The sequence below is a fragment of the Glycine max genome, chromosome 11 (assembly GCF_000004515.6).
Source record: "Glycine max cultivar Williams 82 chromosome 11, Glycine_max_v4.0, whole genome shotgun sequence".
Taxonomy (NCBI): domain Eukaryota; kingdom Viridiplantae; phylum Streptophyta; class Magnoliopsida; order Fabales; family Fabaceae; genus Glycine; species Glycine max.
This window is the reverse complement of record NC_038247.2, coordinates 17,293,647-17,318,428: the sequence shown is the minus strand read 5'-3', so window position 1 is coordinate 17,318,428 and position 24,782 is coordinate 17,293,647. Positions and strand designations below refer to the sequence as shown.

General features: G+C 33.1%; 3 protein-coding genes across 12 annotated transcripts; all 3 read right to left on the bottom strand.

Annotated features, from left to right (window-relative positions):
• Nucleotides 1-528: 528 nt before the first annotated feature.
• On the bottom strand, nt 529-2,825 carry LOC100778111 (senescence-specific cysteine protease SAG39). Its single transcript, XM_003538137.5, has 2 exons — nt 1,885-2,825; nt 529-1,316 (listed from the first exon to the last, which is right to left on the bottom strand). Exons 1-2 carry the CDS (start codon nt 2,321-2,323, stop codon nt 724-726), a joined length of 1,032 nt encoding a protein of 343 aa, XP_003538185.1. The 5' UTR covers nt 2,324-2,825; the 3' UTR covers nt 529-723.
• Nucleotides 2,826-5,859: 3,034 nt separating this feature from the next.
• Nucleotides 5,860-14,148, bottom strand: LOC100305419 (protein kinase family protein). Of its 10 annotated transcripts, XM_041006370.1 has the most exons (12): nt 13,935-14,148; nt 12,550-12,657; nt 11,282-11,334; nt 10,680-10,766; nt 10,051-10,161; nt 9,214-9,327; nt 8,562-8,840; nt 8,157-8,398; nt 7,713-8,009; nt 7,233-7,466; nt 6,670-6,900; nt 5,860-6,471 (listed from the first exon to the last, which is right to left on the bottom strand). In XM_041006370.1, the coding sequence occupies exons 4-12, from the start codon at nt 10,747-10,749 to the stop codon at nt 6,211-6,213; spliced, it is 1,839 nt and encodes a 612-aa protein (XP_040862304.1). In that variant the 5' UTR covers nt 10,750-10,766; nt 11,282-11,334; nt 12,550-12,657; nt 13,935-14,148; the 3' UTR covers nt 5,860-6,210. The 10 variants fall into 10 exon arrangements, with proteins under 10 accessions (XP_040862304.1, XP_006590241.1, XP_006590244.1 ...); XM_006590178.4 differs by lacking the exon at nt 12,550-12,657 and having other exon boundaries at nt 13,935-14,146; XM_006590181.4 differs by lacking the exon at nt 13,935-14,148 and having other exon boundaries at nt 12,455-12,637.
• A 1,435-nt stretch (nt 14,149-15,583) lies between these two features.
• On the bottom strand, nt 15,584-21,123 carry LOC100813784 (E3 ubiquitin-protein ligase WAV3). Its single transcript, XM_003538118.5, has 2 exons — nt 20,513-21,123; nt 15,584-17,849 (listed from the first exon to the last, which is right to left on the bottom strand). The coding sequence occupies exons 1-2, from the start codon at nt 20,735-20,737 to the stop codon at nt 15,927-15,929; spliced, it is 2,148 nt and encodes a 715-aa protein (XP_003538166.1). The 5' UTR covers nt 20,738-21,123; the 3' UTR covers nt 15,584-15,926.
• Between the last annotated feature and the right edge of the window lie 3,659 nt (nt 21,124-24,782).

The window sequence follows — 24,782 nt, the reverse complement described above, 5'->3', positions numbered from 1 at the left end:
GAACTATGTATTAGTACAATTCAAGAGAAATCTATAATAATATCATAGGCCATCATCATTTTTTTTCTAAAACACATACATACATTTTTAATCAAAAATAATTCTTTTTCAAGTATTTAACGAAATTACATATCTATAACTTAAATTCAAAATTTCTAATTAAACTAGAATCATTTCACGGTTAACTTATTCAAATAATCAATTGTTACTTTTATTTTTTAAGAACATAAATCTCAAAACAAATATAATCTGTCACCTCTTTGGATAATCATGATATTTTTTTTCATTCATTATTTGCTTATTTACTATATATATATCATTCATTATTTGCTTATATATATATATATATATATATATATATATATATATATATATATGAGTTTCTTAACGTATATACTTTTTTTTACTGTATTACTAACAGCATACATTTTTTTTTATAAAAACTCATTAACCTTTTGCTTTAACAAATTTAACTTAGGAATATTTAAATATTTTAATATTTAATTTCCTTGATATAGATAGATATAATAAACAAGTATAATTATACATGATATTTTTCAACAATTGTGATACAAGGTTTTGAATCTATCACTTCTTGTAATTTACAAGGTTTGAATCTACCACTTGTAATTTCTTCAAACCTATAAATATCAGCAATAACACACTTCTGATGGTTTGTACTTAATTGCACATGAAATATATAGTAGTAACAAAGTATAGCAATTATGCATTGGGGTAAGAAGCCAACATTGCTATGCCACACAAGCCTTCTTTAGCAGCAACATCTCTTTGCATCCTAATGTATCCTTTATCACCCCACTTTACTCCCCATGAATTCTTAACCAACCAATACTTAGTTCCATCATCACTTACTCCATACCCCACAGCAGTGACACCATGATCCAAGTTAGTGCCACATGATCCAGTGAACACACCACCTGAATAAAATTGAAACTCAAAACCGCTAGCTTCAATAGCCACAGAAACTGGTTGGTTAGCAACGGCTTTGAGCAGTGCACTCTCACTGTTAGCAGGGACATCCTCGTACCCCTTAATGCTAGTTGCATGGTTACCTTCTGCTTTTGCATTGCATGTTCCATCAACACCCTCATAAGGGTAAATGGCTTCTGCGGCGAGTCCTTTGTTTTGCAAGATGAATTTGAAGGCATCGTCCATAAGACCCCCTTCACAACCTTGGTCCACACCCTTTGTGTCACAATCAACAAGCTCTTGTTCTGATAAAGAAATCAATTTGCCAGTACTCAGCTTGGTGATTCCTTCTGTTGCTGCCACAGCAGAAAATGCCCAGCAACATCCTATATGGTAAAGAAAAACAAGCAAAGTTCATTAGATCCAGTTTCGATAAATTTCTCTACAAATACTTACTTAATTATAAAAGTAAAAACAAAAAAAAAAAATTAAACCTCTTGTATAATTAAGTTAAAATCAACTTATATATCTAAATTTTGTAAAAAGTTATTTGGGTTAATTACTTCTTTAATAAATGAACGAATTTTATTTTGAATCTGTAATAAAAAAATTGTTATTTTGAATCTTTTATATATATATATATATATATAATGTTTAAAAGATTAATTTATAAAATAATACGTAAACTCAAAGTAAAAATTTTAATATATTATAAATTTAAAATAACAAAAATTTAATAAGAACCTAAAATAAAATTCGATGATATATATATATATATATATATATATATATATATATATATATATATATATATATATATATATATATATATATATATCAGAACTTAACATAATTAAGCCAAGTTATTTTCATTTAATTAACTTCTTGAGGAGCTAAGATAACATCCAATTATAAGTCTTGAGTACTTGTGAAATTCATATAACCAACACATACCACATTGGCCTTGGTCCTTGATGGGTGTGACAGCTCCTTCCTGTCTCCAATCCAATGTAGCTGGCACTGCTGTCATATTTTCATACCTAAATGTGGGTGTCCGTGTTATTTTGGAGCACACATGACCCTTGAATCTATTTATGGCTTTGAATTCCTCGTTTGTGAGATCAGCAAAATGGTTGATGCCTAGCTTGTAAGGTTTGTTTCCCGCATGGTTAAAGGCTTCTATACGTTGCACGTTTTCTTTGAATGTCTGGTATTTCTGCTCTTTCTCATAAGAGTGCGTGTAGACTTTTCCATGTATAGCCATCCACTGCTCATGCCTCTCACGCATTGGAGCATCTTCGAGAGTGCGAGCATTGCCCTCAAAAGCACAAAATGCGAAGACAAGACACAAAGCCAGAGTGAAATATTGGAATAGTACTTTTTTGAAAGCCATGGCAGTGACAACGGAAAACTACACTGCTTTGGTGATGGAATGTGAGAATGTTGAGGTGCCGGTTCCTAAGATCACTTGAGATATATATATACACACACACCTAACACATTTGAAAACTCATTTGTGCTCTTAACAAACCATGCACTTCGACGTGTCTGAGAAAGTTAAATTTTCTGACTACGACCCATAACGCTATAATATGATGATGAATCATTGATATTAAAGTTTCATCTGTGTACGTAATTAATTACATATATACTGAAATCAATCAGTGGTTTATGAAAGGAAAGATTTTTTAAATATCATATAACATTCTCATGTTGCACAAAATGCTAAGGCAACGTAGATGGGTGGAATTAGAATAGAAGTTTTATCAACTAAGAGGATATTCTCGGTAAGATATTTTAATTTATTTTTTATTTTTTTAGTTAAAAAATTTATTTGATTAGTGATAAATAAGTTTTTTTTAATAATTTTTGAGTATTTTTTGAAACACTAAAAATTAACTTCTAAGTTCTAATTTTTTATATTTTTTCTTTTTTTATTCTTAACAAATTTATCAAAAAAAATTATTATTTTTTTTAAATAAATTATTATTTTATTATTTTTATGTTATTTTATACTTTTTGATGACAATTAATTTTATTTAACACTTATAATTTAATAAGTTAGATTTTACTACCAATTAAATTTTCAGCTTTTAGACCGTTTTTCAACTTCTAACTAGTTTTGTCAAAGATAGCTTATATAAACAAATTCATTATAGTATTAACATTTGGTTAAATATATTTTTATCCTTATGTTCTTTTTGTTCTCAAATTTAAATTTATTTTTTAAATCTCTTAATTTAAAAAAAAATTAGTCCCTTTTAACAAATTTTTAACGGTTTAAATGCACAGTTTGTCATAATTTGTTATGACAAGAGGAATTAAAAAGATTTTTTTTAATTGAGGGTCTAAAAAATAAATTTTAATTGAAAAAAATAAAAGTAACATAAATTTGAAGGGAAAAACATATTTAAGTAAATAATATATAAAAAAAATGAGATCTGAGTTGAAATATCAAACAAGCATAGATTTTATCATTAAAAGCATAAATCAATAAGATTATTTAAGCTAAAATAGTAGTTTTAAAATTGACTCCTAGATATGCAATATAATATTTTTATTGCTAAGCTAAAGAAATGTCGATTGCTAAGCAGAGGAAAAATCATAATACTCTACTAGACCCATGGGAAAAAACCATATTATGCAAGATATATATAACTTCCAATTTCCAGAGTGCATATGCTTTCATTGATGGAAATATTGAAATATTTATTACTAATAATATGAGTAAAAATAAATAAATATAGATTATTAAAATTAAATTTACATAATTTGATAATTACATTTATGTACCTTTATTTAAATAGTTATTGAAAATTAATCTTTAATTGAATATATTTTTCATAAATAAAAGTTTGTGACAATTTTATAAATATATGAAAAATAAAAATATAAACATGATTGCTATACAAAAATATAAATAGAAAATATACATGTTTATAATTTTAGTTTGAATGAGATTGTATTGATTAATTAAATTTGAAATTAGATCCAATCTAATAGAAAATGATTTTGTTTTGGTTTTAGTTTATTTGTTTTTTGCTTTATTCACTTTTCAGTCTTTTTTTAACCAAAGTTTTCAGTTTTTTTTGTTTTATTAGATTAGACTGATTTATCAACACTTCTAATTATTATGTTGCAAAGCATTTCAATTCTTCAATTTTCACTTTCTCTTAACCCATTTACACCAACTTTAACTCGATTTTATTACTTTTAATTCCTCAAATGAATATATAACGTTCAGATACCGCATAGAATATATAATGTTGACAATATTTTTAAATATAAAAAAATCCACATTTTAAAAAAATAAATTATTCTAATTAAAACATGAGTTTAGGTCTAATAATTTGATCCCAAAAATTAGTTCATGGGATTAGAATTATTTTTCATTTATTATAATTTATTTTGATATTATCTTTAATTAATATGAAGACATCCTTATTAAGGAACTTAGGCTAAACTCTCTAACAAGTGAGTCTGAGACTAATACAATCTCAAACAAACTAATTCATCAAATAAAAGTTGTGCCTCATCATTTATATATTTTATTTTAGTCTAGTTTGTAGAATGTGAGACTTATATTTTTTTGAATATTTTCTAAACTACAAAATCTAAAATGATTTTTGTTGATCATCCGAGTTAGACGAAGGTCTAACCAACCAAAATGTATTCTTCTAATATTATGTCTGGATACATTTGGCAGAAAATGAGACAAATTAGCAGTTTATCAGCTAAAGAAATAATTATAAAACAGCCGCAAAATGTTTTGTAGAGAACTTCTCTAAATGATGCTCAGTTACGTATAGTTCTTAGAGAAGCAGAAGTGGCTATATATGCTAACATCCTAGACAATTATTGGATAATATATAGCATTTGTTGAAGAGGTGAGAAAGAGAACTCTCTCTATTTTGTCTTTTTCTCTGAAGGATTGAAAATAGATCCGTTTAAAATACTTTCTCCGTCCGGTCAAACATAAAATCCCAAAACTTGTGCCAAGAGAAAGTGTCTTAAGATGAATCCAAGAAATAAGGGACCCGAAAAAGGGTTGCTTCTACGTTTTTAAGTTCTAATTCTAACTAACACTGACTCAAGCATGAAAGCTTAGAGGTTTCTTATATTATACATGCGTGTACGTTCAATGATCAATGCTATTATACCATCCTTTTCTTAAGTCACACCTCATAAACCATTCTGATACGGATTCGATCATTATCACAGACGACACCCCTAACTAACTCAGGTATGTGTCTATACAATCTCATGTCACTATCTAAAAATGCTAAAAACTATAAAATTATAAAAATAATGATAAATAAACATCTTATTATTTTAACCATCTCACTTAATATTTCTCATGTTTTTTTTTATGTCATATCATAAATTTTATTATACCTATATTTTTTATTCTCTTTCTAGGTGTTACATAAGATTTGAAGGGTCCATTAAACTTTTTTCCAAATCATAAGAATCATTAAATATAAAATAAGACCAACAAAATTTTGTCCATCTATATAAACGTATGAGATAAATTTCCATAATAATATTTTGATCTATATATAAGAATTGATTTCATGTATAAGACAATTTATAATAATTGATGCATGTTCAACCAATTGAGTTGAATCTCCTTGGTTAAGAAAAGATTACAAAAACTGCAGCCTATCAAATATCAATATATATATAAAAATATCAAGGATTAAGAAAAGAGGACCACATTGATCATTGATTTGGATCCTGAATGGAAGAAACTTGTTAAAATACGAATTCCTTTTAGAGTGTACAAACCATAGTTTCATTTAATTTATGACACTTGCCCTCTTGCGAATAAGATAAGTCCCACAAAAAGATATGATTGTGCATTATTAAGAAAGTTTATTTCATCTACTTCAAGAAGACTTGGTATCAAATATAATTGTAAGACAATTATTTCTGTGACCAAAACCTTTAATTTAATGTGTATGTCATCCGGTTCCTCTCCAAATAAAGAAGAACCAGAATTTCCTATCATCCTATGATTTTCTGTACAAGAAACAAACGAATACTTTTCAGTGCTCATCAAACAACACCTGTGAGCTTTTCCTTTCAAAACATGAAAAAAACATGTAGACCAAGATAATTAAAACAGAATAATTGCAGCATCTCTTATGATATCTCATAGAGCCATGCACAGTGACGGGTGGTAGAACAAGCAACAGAGGTGTACCACCAGTTCACACAACATAAACTCCTCAGGCTTCTGCCATCTGCATCTCTCTGCCCGTGCCGGGTGTATATTTTTCATGGGGCATTGCCATTTGTGATGCAAAATGATTCAAACCTAGGCTCAGTCAGGTCTACTATTTCCTCTTCTGATGCACGAGAACCGTCAGATTTCGAAGTCAAGAGGATCAAACTCTCCATATTCTCAGCTGAAACTGCATCTTCTGCTTTGTTTTTGTTCTCAACAGAAAGATTGTGATCATTATATATTGGCAATGAACTATGTGTTGGAAATTTACTGGGTGTAGATTGCCTTTGCTTTTCTGCATCCTCTGGTTCCTTTACATGTCCATCAAGAAAAATATCAGGATATGGTTTATTTTTCATGCTACATGAGAATGATCTATGCTAGAAGCTGATGTAACAAGCAGACAAGCAAAATATACATTAAAACTTCAAGTATTTGAAAATTGAGAAACATGATCAAACTAGAAACACTGCAATTAGAAATGATAACATAAAGGTGAATGTGTTTACCTGAAAGAGGCTGGCTGGAATGTTTCTTCTCCTCCTAGATTTTCCCGGGGAAATACTCAAAAGAATCTGAACGACCTCGCTCATGGTTGGTCGAGTGTCAGGATCCAGCAGCAAACACTCCTTCGCTAAGTATGCCATTATCTGCACCTCTTCTTCTGGGAAGTTTCCTTTCAATTGTGGATCAACCAACTCCCTTATTACTCGCCTACTATCCTGTAAGCGAGGAGTAGCCTAAAACAGAAGTTTAAGCAACTATATCAATACCTGGTTGTCCATAATCTTTTCTAGTTGAATTCATTAAGCTATGCAACAAGTTAATACTGAAGCAGGTCATTATCAATAAACCCAATCATCTTAATTCAGGATTGTAAATGGAGGATGAGATATATTAGAAGGATGCAAAAGACATGATGAATTAATGATTGGAACGAAAAACAAAAACAAAAGGAGTCTAAGCTATTATAATTTATAAGGCAAAGATCCTCTTGAAAAATTATGTAATAGTACAAATGTAGATTCAAGTTAATGTCATGGTTATTAGTTATGAGGATAAATTAAAATACCCATATAACAAGGCTTTCTTCTTTGCCAGTAGATTTATGGATGGGATGGCGACCACTGATAAGTTCAAGAAGAACCACCCCAAAACTGAAGACATCTGACTCAAGAGAAGCTCTACCAACAATGGCATACTCAGGTGCAAAATAGCCAAATGTTCCCTGCATTCTTGCTGGAGAATTTGAACAGCTGGGGAGGTCATCAGATCTCAAGTTTTTAGCCATGCCAAGATCAGTTATCTGCAAGTTGAATATTTGAAAAGATTATGGAAGCACATTTTATGACTTAAGTGACAGCTACCACCTATGAATCATTAGCTCTATTTCATTAAGAAACAAACACTGTGTATTTGCTTTCAGTATCTTCTTATTGGCTTTGTATCATAAGCCAAACTCATATTCCTATTCAAATCCAGGTACAATATTTCTTCTAAATTAATTCCCAGTTTGCTACTGCCATGCATCCAGAACAAACAAGATTCATACTTTTGCTTGCCAATTTTCATCCAGAAGAATGTTAGTTGATTTGACATCTCTATGAAGAATTCTTGGAGCAGCTGCTTCATGGAGATACTCCAAGCCCCTTGCAGCTCCTATTGCAATCATAACACGAGTCGCCCAATCGACATGTTTTCCAGAAACTCCATCTAAACAGTCCCTCAAATTTCCATTTGCCATGTAGTCAAATACTAGTAACCTCTGAACATGTTTTCCTTTTAACTCCGAGCAGTATCCAAGCAAAGGAACCAAATGACAATGGTGAAGTCTAGCTAATAGTTCAATCTGCACAAACAAAAGCATGGTTAATTGCTATGAATGTTATACAGCAATAAAAATGTTTTAGGCTCATCATCTTCTCTAGACACTGTGGGATATTATAACATAAAATGACCAGCCAAAGAATACTGATATTGCAAGATTAGGTACAACCTCCTTGAAAAATGCGGAGTCTGCTTCTGACCCTCCTTGATCTTTTAGTCGTTTAACTGCCACATTGCTACCATCTTTCAGCCTACCAAGGTATACATAACTACTTCCACCTACCCCAATTAGGTTGGAAGATGAAAAGTTTTCTGTTGCATTTTCCAGTTCGGCTAACGAAAATGGAAAAATATTCCCATGATAAGTTTCTTTTGGGTTCCCAAAAAAGAAAGAGGCTTTCTGAAAACAACCTACACACAAAAGGAAAATGCTAATTGAGAAGCAATAAACAATGGTGAATTAACAGAGGATCATTGAAATTTGCATACACATTCATAAAATTTGAAAAAAAAAGGTTACATTTGAAGCATGAAATTAAAATCAAGGAACTGCTAGTAAGAAAAACCAACTAACCTGTGATATGATAAATTGGAGAATTCATTGCATATTTTGTTTCTGGCACTGAAGAAGTCCCTGATCTATGACTAATTAAGTTGGTGGTACTACCACTACTGGTTTCCTTATCCATTGAGAATATTGGTGAGTGAATTGTACATCTGTCCTTTCGGTAGACATGGCATATAAGTGAGACAAGAAATGCCATGGTCGTGCATATAACACATATTAATAGTATAACTACAACAATCTTGCTGGAAACATGCTTCTTTGAACCTCCCGGCCTGCTGAAGGTTCCTGAAGAACTCAAAAAATCATATATTCAGTCTGAGTTGCTTGATCTAGGGACAAGCCAGTAATTTTGTATGAAACGGTATAAGCTTTTTCCAATATCAATAAGACGAAAAAAAGATGAAAAGAGGCAAAAAAATTGAGAAAGAAAACCATCTTCACAGTAAGAAATGATCAGTTATAGAAAATTTGTTTTAAATATCCATAAATAAGAGTTACACCCCAGAAACTAATTCTAGTATGGAAATATCCATTTAGGTTCTGTGTACAATAATGATTCACTTAGCATTAGTCCATCTAAATCAGCTTCAGGAATGAACAGTTGGTGAAACTTAAGAGATGGAAATTCAGGTAGAGCAAGAGATAGAGAGAAAGATACCCCAAGTGCAGTTGCAAGCATTAAAGCAATTGGAGCTATGACCATCTGCTGCCACTTGGGGAAATCCATTGGAATCACATACGCATGTCCATACAGATGCACTCTCTTCAGAATCTGCATGGAAGGCAAAGCAGTCATCATATAATACTCAGGTGGTGCCGATAAAATAATAATAATAATAATACATATATATATATATATATAAAATACTCAGGTGGTGATCACTGTATCCCCATTTCACTCAAAATGGAGAAAATATATTGCATTCCTACCATGCATATTGGTAATCAATCACAATTAGCCACTTTAGCATCTCAATAAATGTAAAAATTTATTTCCATTATAATTTGAAATTTATTACAAAAGCAACTTTTATCAATCAAGATGAATTCAATTACCAGGCAGCTTTAGCAAAAAATGCATCCACTAAACATACACAAAGGCAAAGGTCAAGCTAAATAATCAAGTGTAAGAATATAACAACAGCGAAAAGAAAGGGAAAAACTGATAGCACAAGAAAGAAAATAAATCAAGGTAATCATCGTAGTTCTAGAATTAGTTAGAGTTGGTTAAGAGTAGTTCATTAAAGAAATGGTTAGGTGGTTAGCTTAGAAGGGAGTAGAAGTTTCCTTCTGAATTGATATCATTGGAAAACTGGAGTGATAGCTCTGTTGTAAAAGGGGAAAGGCCTTGGAAGAAGAACTCTGTTCTTTTTCATGTTGACATTTAATAAAGTTTTGCATAATTTTCTTTTCTCAGCTCTCTTGCTTGTGTGTTCCTAACAAAACACTGCAGGAGGCTGCTTGTCTTCATTCCAATAGAAAATTAATAGTATACCTGAGAAGCAATCACATGATTTTGAACAATTAGCAAGAGAATAGCTTTGGTTCCCTTGGAAAGAACATCTACACCTCCACTTGTTTAAGCTAGATGTATCAGAAGTTTCATCTGCAAAGAATAATGGCAAGCATAAAAACAGACAGGGATTTTTGGCTTATTTGGATTTTATTTATCACTGAGATGAAATATGTAAAACATGGAACAGGAAAACTCAATATTAGAACATAAAACTGAAATTAAATATGAATTATCTCATATTGCAGGAATAAAGTGCCCATGCAATGCCCAATGTATCAAATTCAGCAATTTCCTTCCTTTTTACAATTTAAGCAGGAAGCACCTAAATATCAGTATTCAAGGATGCTACTAATGACAAGAATTAGAGAGTTGAATTAAAAAAAAAATGTTAATTTGTGATACTAACTACAAAATGACTTAAGTGCTAAATGCAAAGCGAAACTGAAATTAAATACTCCTTGAAGTGTCCATGGGATGCCTATCAAAAGCTGCTGTATTATTCAATTTTTATTTAAGCAATCAAGCACCAAAATTTAAGTGCATAAGCTATGCTACTAAAAACAATTGGAGAGCCAATTACTTAGTGTGTTCCAAATTGCTATACTAACCACAAAATGATTGCTGAATCCAAAGCAAGCTAACAACTAAAGCAAGAGCAATTTTGAGCTGCGGCTTCATTTATTCCAACCCATACACTGCAAGTAAAAGAAAGGAAACCATTTAGTGCCATACAAACACTTGAACAATAATGCTCCTCATGTTATGCAACAAGCCACCTATGTTTGATGATTTGCCGAGACAATAAATTCATCTGCAGAACCTAAAGAAATCATGAGCAGATGATGAGCAACATGTAGCTACATCGTTTCAGATACCAGACAGCGAGAGAGGAGAGAGATCAAGAGATTTAACCAAATAATGGCTACAAATGTATTTAATGTATGTATATACAAGAGCAACATCAAAGTCAATCTGAAGATTGTATCAATCTAAAAGAATTTAAGTACGATGTTGACGGCCAAACTATCATCAAGAATTCAAGATATATGAAAAATATATGAACAACTTTCTAAAGCATATATGAGGCCCGAAAACACAAAACTGAAGCAACTAGCAAAACTTAATTATGACTTATTCTCTGTATTGAAATAACTTTGCCATTTTAAATATCATAATTGAAAAAGAAAGAAAGTAGCATCAATTGGTAAACCTGTCCTAAGAAGAACAGGGTTAGTCTTCAAGTATCCTGAGTCCAATCCTCATCTGTGGAAGCAAAAAGCTAAGGTGATCCACAAGATAAACCAATCCAAAAATTACCAACTGCACACAAACAAATCAAGAAAGCAACAGCACCCTCATTTTTCAGTTTCTAATCTATGGTAAGGAAATGGATATCAATCATTTCATTATTAATAAGGGGATAGAAAATCTCTTTTTCTGACCTAATTTTACAGCCAGTGTATGTGATTAAGGTAAAAAGGGTAGGAAGGAACAAATGCTGAGTTGTCCAACAAGCATCAGAGTCGAAGTTATTCACTCTCAGTACCATGTACTAAACAAACATAAAGTGATGGCAATGGGGAGGTTATTGACAACAAAGCATTGTATGAAGAAGCATTGAAGGCTTGAAAATTTAGTAGAGTAGATAGATGGTAGTAAACTGTTTGGAATAGTAACACAGAGAGAGTGCTTTGAACTCATAAATTATAAGCCAGACAACCAATTTGCAATTTGCAATAATGTTACAATTGAAGGGCAGGTGGACCGACATAATTGCTACATCTTAGTATCTTACACCACAAAAATAAATAACTCAGATAGTGAACTGGTAGAAGCGTGACTCGAAAACAGCCTCCAAAAGTCTATGAATGGAATGTACCAAAAGAAACCATCATAGTTTCCACCTACAATTCTGCAAATACTGAGATTTTGGAGATGGAAGAAAAGGGTTTTGGTGCAAATTAAAGAAAGTCAGAGCAGCAAAACAAAACAAAAAGAAAGAAAGCCATGATGATCATGAGCATCTGAGAAAGCAAAGACTAAGACTAATAATATAGCTAGTAAGAGGGTTTGCAAAGTTTTGTAATTTCCCCTCAAATTATGCACGTTTTTCCTTGTTTTGGAAAGAAACTAGTAGTTCACTAATTAAACTGAAACAAAGCAAAAAAAAAAAAAAAGTGAATTAGAGTAATGGGGTCGCAAGCTCACCAACCTCAAGGTCTCATTATTGGAGAACAATAAAGAGCAATGTGGGAAGAAAATTAATCACACAATTGGACGATAGAGACCTATCCAAATGAGTCTATTCTATAAAAACAACATAAACATCAAGATATGAATTGATTCAGTTGAAGCTTAAAAAAGGAACCATCTACTCCTCAACCTTTGCAGAAAGTAACCCCTTGCTAACTGAAAACAACACTTCAACCTCCCTCTTCCAAATTTACTTCTATCCAAAAATAAAAAATAAAAAACTACCTCACAACTTCAGCTGGTTTTTCACTCATTTCCTGATCCATTTTTTCCTTCATATGAAACAAACTGATACACCCATTTTGCTGAATTGTCGTCAAGTCACAACAGAATCTGTACTTTTTTATAAAAGTAGATTAAATTAAATTTTGTGGGACAAGTATTATATCCTTTTAGCACAAACATGAAAAACGGAGTGGAATAAGTTTAATTTGTTTCAACTTTGGAGCACCAAATTTTACTTACTTCAAAAGAATAGAATAATAGGGTGAAGATAGAGTTTAGATAAATAAAAGGATATATATTATATACCATAACGTTATAAGAGAAAAATACAAAATAAGTACTATATTCTATAATGAAATTCATGTTTATTGAAAAAATATAAAATAATCATAATAAAGTTCATCATTATTTTGTATATTATGTCTTTCTAATTTACCCGAAAGCATTGTCATGTTTCTCTAGAGGAATTCTTTGAACTTGGTTTCTACCGCTGTTAAAATTTATTAAAATTACAAAATTTTGTAAGTTTAATTTTAATAAATTTTAATCAATAAATGTGATAGTAACTTAACAGTTAACGTTGAAAATGTGACAGAATACAGATCGGAATTTAATAACGGATCTATATATAGATAGATACACACACATCATATAACTTAGCTTGAAAGACATAGAGCTACATATGGTTAAGAAGTACGTAAACCGTAAAGAAGGAATTCAACGCTGAGTTGTTTTCATCTCAAGTGTGGGGCCCCACGGACATGTTGCTTTGTCGTGTGTGGGGTCGGTGTTATTGTGGGGGCCACTCGTGTGAAGGGGAGCAATGAACAATATTATTCCGCAAGATGATGATTAATATTTGATTAGACAAGGAAAATCTTAATCAGCGGTGACTTTGAGATCGTTATTAGAAAGCATGCTAATCCAAAAATGCAATCAAATCATGCTATCATGCATCCTTAATCAAGCCTAACACTTATATAACACACCCTCTCTTAACTTTTTTTTCAAAGAAAAGGGTCTCCTTTGGTGGGAATGGGGTGCCAAACCACATTGCCACCTTGTTTAGGTACAACTATATACGAGAATAATGCCTCCTGTTTTTGAAAATAAAAGTGTTTAACTCGATAAATAAACCTAACTCAGTTGATAGTATATATTTAATTTGTAAAAAAAACCTTGATTTCACATAATGCATTCTGTCATTAAAGAGTCACTAAACTAAACTCTGAGTCAAAAATTATTCTTATAATCGACCCAAAAGATCAAACTTATGAAAATACCACAAGTCTCACAGAAAAATTGAAAGTATTAATTTTTTTTTTTTAAAAAAAAAAAAAAGAAGAAGAAGAAAATAGAACACACTACAGGAATGAAATGCGTACCTCAAGACATTGGAGTCCGTATGAAAGCTTTGGATCTGCTACATGCAATGTTGGGAAAATGAAAAATTGAGTGAAAGTGATGTTGAGAGGAAACAAGAGCTTAAAAGAATGGGGAGGAGTTTGGAGCGTGATGATGAAGAAGAAGGGCTTAATGAAGTCACAAGAGAAACGATTGAATGATGAGGCGCTGCTGGAAGGTAGCAAGAGCTACAGAGAAGCAAGTGCTAAGGTGGCAAACCTTGCTTACTTTCTCAAACACGTGGTCCTACTGAGTTTGGTCATACATGCAATTGCAATAAACTTACTCTTAAATGAAATACTAGTATATTATTCACACTAAAAATCATACCTTTCATATTAAGGGACTAAAACATTAATCAAGTCTTATTTTTATTCACACTCTTAAATGAAATGTGCTGACACACTATTTTTTTTACTCTTTTTTATTATTAAATCAAAATTCAATGGAAACTAATTAAATGATTTTCTGTCGGTGTAAATTAAACAGTGAAACAACCAATTTTTTAATATAAAATAATTATTATGAAAACCAACATATTTATTATGTAGGACAGTTTGTCAGTATATGACAAAATTAAAAAACCTTGTGTATATATATCATTTATTCAAAAGTCCATAGTCCATACCGTCTCTACAATATTTTACTATTTGTCCACTCTAGAGTCTAGGTTTGCAATTAAATATCCGAAGATCAGCATATGGTGTTTTACTTTTCTGACCCATATAAAAAAAAAAAGCTGGTCAAAACTCTATCTAACGTGGGAGAGAGTGGGAATTATAATTAATATAGGATTTAAATTTTTGAAGAAAAAAAATAAGATAACAGAGATGCCTTTTTCAGAATAGCAATATAATTTCAAGTAATAAGTGAAGAAAAAATTATAATGAGACTCAAATTTTGAATACAAGTTTCGATTTGTACCCAAAAGAACCAAAAAGGAATATGATTAAACATTAAAAATAAGCCACAATTAAAGTCGTAAGACTTGAATGAAAATATTAGAGAATGAAATCCCAGATTGTCTAGTAACGTAATAGTGGATATAAAATACGAGGAACTGTCTTTCATTTTATAATGTTTATTTTATATAAAAATGTAGAGTTTTGCTTTTTTAAAGAACTTTATATGCTTTGAAAGATTAGATTCTAAAAGTGGCAACAACAGATTTTGAAATGTCAAAAATAAGTGCAATCCAACCACACAAGTAGTCTGCAACAAAAAATCACTTGTATGATGTGAATGATGAACCAAGATGGAGGAAGAAAGAAGGGGAAAAAATCCATGACAATCATTTAGGTATCTATTGTACGTTGTCTTTGTGACGTACTTTTCAAATCTCAGTACAGCTTATGGATGTGACTGAACGAAGAGTCGTATTTTTTGCCAAATATTGTTGAATTAGACTCCACAAGTGGTGTGCTTCTTGAGTTAAATCAACTATATTATAAAATGAAAGTATGCAACGGACAATATCTTTTGCTAATATTTGAAATTCCATGTTCTACGATGCAAACAAAAAGAATCAACTGGAACGGAAGGTCCACCTAGAAGAAACTAAAGTAACAGAAAAATTAAAAAGGGAAAGCATATGAAAGATCACCACTTATGAAAAGAATCAGAAGCAAAATATATTATACCATATGTATATAATCAAGTGATGATGAAATTCACCCGCACAATTCAAGCGAAAACAATAGGTTATGTACATCACTCAGAATCACACTGAAATATTCAACCTGTTCCTTTTCGCCATTCATTCTCTGCACCAGCCTATGCATTTACACTTTTTTATATTTTGGCAAAATCAGGAATTTTGTCCACCTAAAACTCCTTCCTTTCCATTATACCCCACCTTGACAAAAAAAAAAAAAAAAACAAAAAACAAAAGGGTAAAATAAGATAAGAAGAAACTTGAAAGTTTCCCCCACAAGTATATGTATAGGCCAAGTAGAATTTTCCAAACTCATTTTTTATTGTCTTCTCTGCCTATCAGGAAATGATTTAGCAGGCCTCAGGACGCGTTTATTTTGCGGCACAGGGGCTCCAAAAACCATGGTTTGGGAACGCGTCACCATGTCAACCATGGATGGTGTTTGGTATGCTTGAACAAGGCTGGTGCTGTCTGTGGAATCGCCGCGTGCTGTTGCCCTTTGCCATGAATGTGAACTCAATCCAGACAGAACATAAGCTCTTCCAGATTGCTCATAAACACGTTGGTTCGCCATCCTCTCTTGCATCTCCTTTAACTCTGCAGAAAGAGCAACACATAACCGATCTCCGGCATGAGCAGAAACAGTTTCAGACAATGCCTTGTGACAACTATCCAGTACTGAAACTGCAGTAGACAGATCACCCTGTTCGGCTGCAACTCTAGCCTCCGCCATTGCCTCGGCCGCTCTAAGCCTGTTCCGCTGTCTGTCTACCTCTATGGACACAACTAGTTCTCCTCCACCAACATCAGGTCTCAGAATTTTTACTTCACTGTTTTCTTCCAAAGCCACCATTTCTTTTGTTATAGGATCTCGGTAAAGACATCTCACGGTCAACAACGACGTCTCATCACTCGATTGATCAACTGGAACATTAACTGTCACCAAAAAGTCTCTTTCCTCTTCAGCATACAAATCTCCTACACTGATAGTAGCCAGTCTTGCATTCCCCATCAAGCTTGTTTGGTAACTTCCTGCTTTTACTGAACTAAGTTGCAATTGAGGGTGAACACACCTAACTTGTACTTGTAATTCTTGCACCACCACACTCAAGAGTCCCCCAATACACTGTGCAAATGCATCCTGAATGACATCCTCAGCTTCAATGAAAGAAAACGTACCTCCAGATATCTCAGATATTGAATGCATTGAAGTAGCATCATGGTCAGAGCCAAAACCAAATGCATGCACTGGTATCTGCATGCCCGTACCGTTATTACGATGAATGGAGTTTGGAACAAGTGACAGGTAATCTGTTCCGACATTAGGCCTGCTATTGACTGTATATGTATCCTGCCCGTCAGAGAGTAAAATGATGCTGCTAACCGAGTTCTTCCACCGTCTGTCAGAAAAAACCTTGGTGCCTTTTCTCAGGCCTTCAGCAATGTTTGTCCCACCATTTGAAACCAAGGAATTCACAGCCTGTAATGCCTGCTGCCGTCCAGTGTCAGTCATCTTCCGAAGAGGAAATATGCGGCGTGCTGTGGAGGAGAAGGCAATGACAGACAGCCGGTCTGATGGACCAAGATTCTGAATGACAAAACCCATAGCTCTTTTTAGCAGTGCCAGCTTAGTACCCGCCATGCTACCACTCACATCAAGAACTGTAACAAGGTCAACTGAGGCACGCGAGTTTTCAACCAGAGGAGGTGATTCGGTATTGTTTTCTCCAATATTTTGTTTTCTCCCTGAATGAGGAGCTTTGAGATGAATTAATACAGCAAAGGCATCACGAGAGGCAGATTTTGGAACGGATGAAACCTCGGGATATGTTTTGATCTCCACTGTATTTATTACATCATTATCAATCTCGTTTTTAGGATGGGTAACTGAAGTTTGTTGATCCAGGGCTTCATCATCATCAAAAATAGCTGGCTCAGTGACATGATAAAGTGATGAAATCTGCCGAGCAGCGTCACCTTGAGGAGAAGGAAGCCTCCGTAAGACAGTCGCCCAGCCTTCTTCCCGAGGAGATACTTGGTTGAGTCGATCATAGGGCATATTTGAAGCAGGACTCTGAAAAGGAACTTCTTTCCATTTTGCTCTGCAGACAGGGCAAATCTGGTTCCCATGTTTCACATTAGAAGTGATGCAATGGAAATGGAAAGAGTGAGAACATTCTGCAGTAAAAATGGCATGTCCCTGCCCTGGTTTCATTGTGTAAAGGCATATTGCACAGGTCCCCTGAACACAATGTGGATAAAATGTCAGCAAAAGAAGGAAAAGTGAACACAATGATGCAATTTTATGAACAAATTTCGTTGTAGATATAAAACTCTACTCTCAAACAAAGAGGAAGACAAAAGATCCTTGTTGATGTCATCTAGAAAACTACTTCGGAATGTAAAATTTACTATGAAGACTTGATTGTCAAATTAAGCAAATAATCTACTATGAAGAACAAAATGTGTTCATGGCATAATGGAATTTCACACAATGTCTATATCATAAAAAAAAATCCTAAATGCTTGCTCACTACAATTATCTATCATAATTTTAGCTAAGACCTGCTCAGTATTATTACCTTGAGTTGAATTACAAAATCAGAGAGACGAAAAATTACTTACCTTAAAAGAGAGAGAAGGATGTTTCCATTAAAATGACTCATTGAAGACCAAGCAAAAATCTCAAGATATTTTATTTTTAAAAAATAACAAACACTGCTTCTGCTAAAAATTGTTATTTCCAAGTGTTGGTAAATTAGAGAGTCTAGAATGGCCTATGATTAAATTGAGGAAATTATGGATTTGGCTTCTTTCATTCAAACCACACCCAAGTTTGAAGCAAAATTAATCATTAAATTTCAAATTTATAATAGTCAAGAATGTCCCCAATCAGAAACATGTTTTCAAATCTTCCAAGACGATAACAATTTCTGAAATCAACACTTGGAAAAAGTTGGATCAGAGCAACAAGAACATGTTTTGAAACCTTTTCATCCATCAAATGAATCGTTATCACGAATGAAAAGAATCAGCATCCTCCCCAAAAATAAATTCATCATTTTTAAATACTTTTTCAACTTGAAATAAAACTAAACTAGAAATTAGACAGTACTTAAAAGGTAACCCAACCAGTGGTAACTAGTCCCAGGTTCAAATCCCACTGTCACAGATTGAAGGCTTTTAATTAAAATAAAGAGAAAATTACAACATCTCCTAAGGTTTTGTGGAATTACAAATAATAACACAGACACCCTCAAATCTTACACTAACCCCACTTACAGAAAAGTCAAAAGTAATGGTTACAAAAGCAGGGATGCAAGTATGTAATTACAAATCTCATGGAGTATAACTATAATTTGTTCTAAAATAAATTATCATTATTATTAATTAAAATTTTCAATAATGAAAAACGTGGTCACACATATACCTTAACCTATGCACAATGGAGACATCGATCCAAATCCAACCATCCATACTAATATCTCAATTAGCCAGTTATTATTATTATAATTAAAAGAAAAAAGCACTAAATTCATTGAATAGGCAAATCTGAACATTGCCTAAATAAAGCAATCATTGATAAATGTAACATTTGCAAAGGTCACTATTACACTATAGTGTATTACACTGCGCACCCTCTGTCCCGATGCAGGTCCACTAATAAGACCATTGCATAAAAAGATGAAATAGAATGCAACTCATCTTTTTACCACAGGCCTAGATTCTCAGCCAAATCCACAACTTAATACTCCACAAAGATAAAAACTAGGTCAACGTTCTCTGGTCAAAGACTTTGAGGTCACCAAGGAAAAAAAAATTAACAACAATCAGCAACCGTCTTTTAAAAAGGCCACTAAGACAAACTCGCAACTTAAAAAATTATTACAAAATGTCATCGAAAGAAGGCGAAATCAAAGATGATTTGTTTTATTCCTTGGTCTTCGATCTTTATCTTTATTAATTTGAACCATTATTTATTTATTATTATATTTTATTGTATAAGTATATAATTTATACACTAACAATGTCATTTATCATTTCATTACAAACCCTCATATAAGACAAATATGTGACTTTACCAAAATCATTTTATATTGGTTGATAGTATAATTTTTTTTATAAGGACAATTTACAAAATTAAACTCTTGTTACTATTATTTTTTTTTTATTTTCCTTTAGTAGATAATTATCCTGCAACATTTTTTTTTGTTTGCATATGGAAATTCCCAATCAACGGTTATGGGGTCTCATGTGGGGATAAAGAAGGAAGGGAAAGGAGAGAGATAAATCAAAAGAAATGTGTCCACTGAATTGAATAGTCCCCAGTAAAATTGAGTAAATGGACGAAACAAGAAGAACGGTGTAAAATGGAAAACCATTTGTAATGAGCCAAGCAACTGGTCCATAAAAGGGTAGGACACAGTATTCCACTTTATGCCATTCCCCACCTATAATGGAGTTGAAAATAACACAACCAAGAATATAACGTTTCCGCAATAGTCAGAATGCGTCACACTCCACCACCATGCCCCAATTAAGAATATTAAAGTATGATTAAAGCTGAAGTTGTTGTTCATCTAGTCATATTAATAGATAACAATAATAAGAATTAAGAACTATACTAATATATAGTATTAATTTAACCTAAGGTCTCGGTAATATTAATAACAGCAGTAATTTTGTTCTTACAACACCAAAAGAACAAAGAAAAAAGATAAAATAAAAATTGTAATGAATGTGGCTCAACACAAACAGTGGAAACCAGAATCTACCATGGAGATGGAGATTCAGTGGTGAAGGAGAAGCAAAAGAGAAACTTTAGAAATTAACCCAGAAAAAATAAAAGATAAAAAAAGAAACTTTTATATGCAAAGGTTCAAAGGGTTTGATAATAATGCTAACCTTAGGGGATTTGGGTCCGGATTTGGGTAACCGGAGGCCAGAAGACGATGGTGTCGGAGTGGAGGGGCGATAACTGGAGGAGTCGCCGGCCGGCGAAACGACGGTGGGTGAGACGCCGCCGGAAAACCTTGTTGCGGCGGAGGAGGAATTATCAAAGGATCTAGGAATGTGTACACAGGAATCCAAACCAAGAGCCAGCTTCAATTTTGTCCATTTGCTTCCCATTATTTATTTTCAGCCAAGAGGGTTCGCTGATAGATCTTCTAGAAGTGACCCAAGTGGGTGTGGAGGTTGGAGAGGAATGAGTGTGTATGAAAGATTTGAACTTTGAAGTGCCCAAGAGGAAACACGCTACAAATGGACATGGGTGAGAAGAAGGGTAGGCTTTAGATGGAGGAGAGGAACCAAAGCAAGTAGGAAGAAAGAGAAAACGGTGGCTGTAATTGTAATCAATGAGAGAAAGAGACGGATAGTTTGGCTATTTTTAACTAATGGAGTGAAGGTATGAGATGATGAGTGGTCACAGGTTAGAGGCAAGTAGCAGCAGCTTTCTTAGCTGAGATGGAATTCATTATTATTGTACCAAGTACCAACTCAAGAATTGAATAACCATTATTCAAAACAACTAGTAGTGTTAACCACACTCTGTTTTCTTTAGTGTGTGTTTGTTTTACACAAAATTGTGTATTTTGAAATAAGTTTAATGTAATTTTTGTAAGAGAAAATTTTGGCATTCAAATCATACATAAATTTGAGGACACATTGAATGTAATTTTTTCAATAATTGGTGTTTAACTCAAAAACACGTCTTAAATATATCATCTAATATTATACAAACAAAGCTCTAACAATGCATTGAAATTATACCAATGTCCCTACTTTGCTGAGGTGTCAAGATTTTATATATTCATTTTTTCGCCCAAAAACGTCCCCATCACGTTATGTTTTTTTTTTCTCCTCTGTTCCAATGTGTTATGGGCAGAGTTCACAGAGAATAGGAGAAAGAATACAACCTGGAGTGAGAGAAGGAGAAAGAAGACAATATGGAGTGAGAGAAGATGGAAGAATTCACCACCAACCTTGAGCTAAAAATTTCATGAATATCGGTTCATAACCACACAAATGTTGCGATATTTATCTCAAAACTCCATGAGTACAGATTCGTTTTCTTTGTTTCTTTACTTGATGATTTAACTCCACGAGTATCGGTTCATAAACTCGATCCTTTCATCCATTTTATTTTTGTCTTCTCTCTTTGCAACACACACCACCAACCCTGAGCTGAAAACTCCATGAGTACCGGTTCATAACCACACAAATGCTGCGATTTTATCTCAAAACTCCATGAGTACATGTTCTTTTTCTTTGCTTCTTTACTTTACGGTTTAACTGCATGAGTACCGATTCATAAACTCAATCCTTTCCTCTATTTTATTTTTGTCTTCTCTCTTTGCAACACACACTGAGGCGGTGTTGTTTTTCAGTAATGTTTGCTCAAAACACTCGATCTATGGGTTTTGTCTCAGGCTTGAGTGTATTTTCGTTCCCTATTTCCATTCCCATTTGCAATTTGTAATAAGAGTTGTCTGATCTACTCATTCCCCACTATCTGCTTCAGACAGGGTATTTACACAGTGTAAGGTAAAGTGGTCTGATTCTCTTACTTCATGAACCTTTGGCAGCATCATTTGTGTGTAAGAGCGTTGTCTGATCTACTCATTCCCCATTATTTGCTTCAAACAGGGTATTTACACAGTGTAATACCTCACTAAATGTATGATGGCATTTGCTATATTGTTTTCTTTGGTACCCCACAATATATAAACCAAATTGTTCTTATTATGTATGGAGTTTTGCTTGTCAGCAAACATAAGGGGAAAGCTTATATCTGGATTAAACACATGTTATGTCAGGAACTAATTTATAGCTAATTGTTTCGTCGGTCTAAATAAATTGTTACGTTTGTAGCAATGTCTCGTAAGGAAAACATGATCTCTGAATTGCATACCAAGAAAGGGACTTGGAAGATAACAGTACGAATCACTGATATGTGGCACGTTAACAAGCAAAATGGTAGACAAGCAATAGAAATAGTGTTCATGGACCAAACGGTGTGTTTGCTGAGATTTTATACTATAATTGACTGCATTCATTTTCCCTGCTTTCTTGCATTGATCACTTTCATTGTTGACTCTTACAGGGTGCAAAGATTGGTGCCACTCTTTAGCAAGAACTGTTTGTTGAATTTGAGTCAAAGTTGCATTGTGGTTCTGCATAAGTGATTCAGAACATTAAGGTTGTTGAGAATCATTATGAATACAAAGTGAGTAAGATTCCATTTTTGGTTTACTTGATGAAAACTAGTTCTATTAAGGAGGCCGAACATCCTGAGATTCCTCCTGATGTCCATGTTATTACTCGATTTACTGATATTATTATTGGGGTAGCACCGTGTGACACTTTAGTGGGTATGTGCATTAGTCAAATTGCTAGAATGGACAATATTATAGTTTGTCAAGAATACTTACGATTGCATTGTGTCGTAATTTTAAAATAGATATTGTTGGTGTTGTGGTCGAAGTCATTGAGCGTCAAACTATCAATCCTACGTATAGAGTTACAGTCAAGTTGAGGGATAACAGGTATTGTTTCTGCCATTCTTTTGTTAGATATCTGCCATTTGAGATAGCCTTCTTTTGTAATATTTAATATGTTTAATTCTAAATTTTTTTCGGTTATGGTGATGGTGAGATGATCATGACTATCTGGGAGGAGTATGTTCTTCAGCTTGATGATGCTATAGAGAAGAATCATATTGATAAGAAGCCATTGGTGATTATGTTAACACTTGCTAAGATCAAAGATCTTAAAGGTCATTATCATGAAGTTTCTATTTCTTTTAAGATTTGCTTAAATTGTATGTGTTGTATTACATGTGGAACTATATGTTGGTATCAAAAGATATGCTTATTTAAGATGATTTACAATATTTATCAATAACAAGTGATTACTCAGATTTGATATGCTTATTACTAGATAGCTAGTACGGTGTGTATTCATCAGAATGGAATTCACTACTAGCTTGCTGATCAGACATTCTTTTGGCAGAAGTGACAAACGCAGAAAGTCCAAGATCATAATCAGCTAACTGTGACAATGAAGGTTGTACGTTGTATGTGACGATTAAGAAGAATATTACTATTATTAAATGAATTGGGAAGCTTAAAATGTTTACCACCTGTAGACCAATTGTTGACGTGATTGTCTGAATAATATCTTTGTCTTCAGTAACATCCAAGACAGATGATTGACGAATTTGTACACGGTACTTGAACCTGAGAGCCCAAGTCTTTCCCAATAATTCATCAACACAAGGAGGGAAAACCTTGACCTCATCACCACTCTATGAATGAATAAATAAATCACCATTTTAGCATTATGCAAGAACTTGTCCCCAGAGCTTTGTTGGGAATACTAGCTATATTGTCATTGAGAAACACTTCCTTGATCTAATAGTTCGCCAGCATAAAATGGCATACCTACATCTAATCTGCATTCATCAACATTACCAAATTTGTGTTTTATGAAGATGCAACAAAAGATCATGGGCAAATCTGAGTGTTCCGATAATTAAGTGGTTTGCTACCTATTATGGATTTCTCGAATTTCTGCTATATCAATGTTAACATACAACTTCGACCCATGCTTGATATTTTGGACACTGAGAGGATACTTGTCTAGCAATCATATTATAGTTTAATGTAAAACACAAACCTATCAATAGAAACTTCTCGAATTGAAGCAAATCTCAAAAGAAATAGAAACTTCATGATAATGACCTTTAGGATCTTTGATCTTAGCAAGTGTTAACATAATCACCAATGGCTTCCTATCAATATGATTTTTCTCTATAGCATCATCAAGCTGAAGAGCATACTCCTCCCAGACAGTCATGATCATCTCACCATCACTATAACCGAAAACATCTAGAATTAAACATATTAAATATTACAAAAGAAGGCTACCTCAAATGGCAGATATCTAACAAAAGAATGGCAGAAACAATACTTGTTATCCCTCAACTTGACTGTAACACTATATGTAGGATTGATAGTTTTATGCTCAATGACTTCGACCACAACACCAACAATATCTATTTTAAAATTACGACACAACGCAATCGTAAGTATTCTTGACAAACTATAATACTGTCCATTCTAACAATTTGACTAATGCACATACCCACTAAAGTGTCACGCGGTGCTAATCG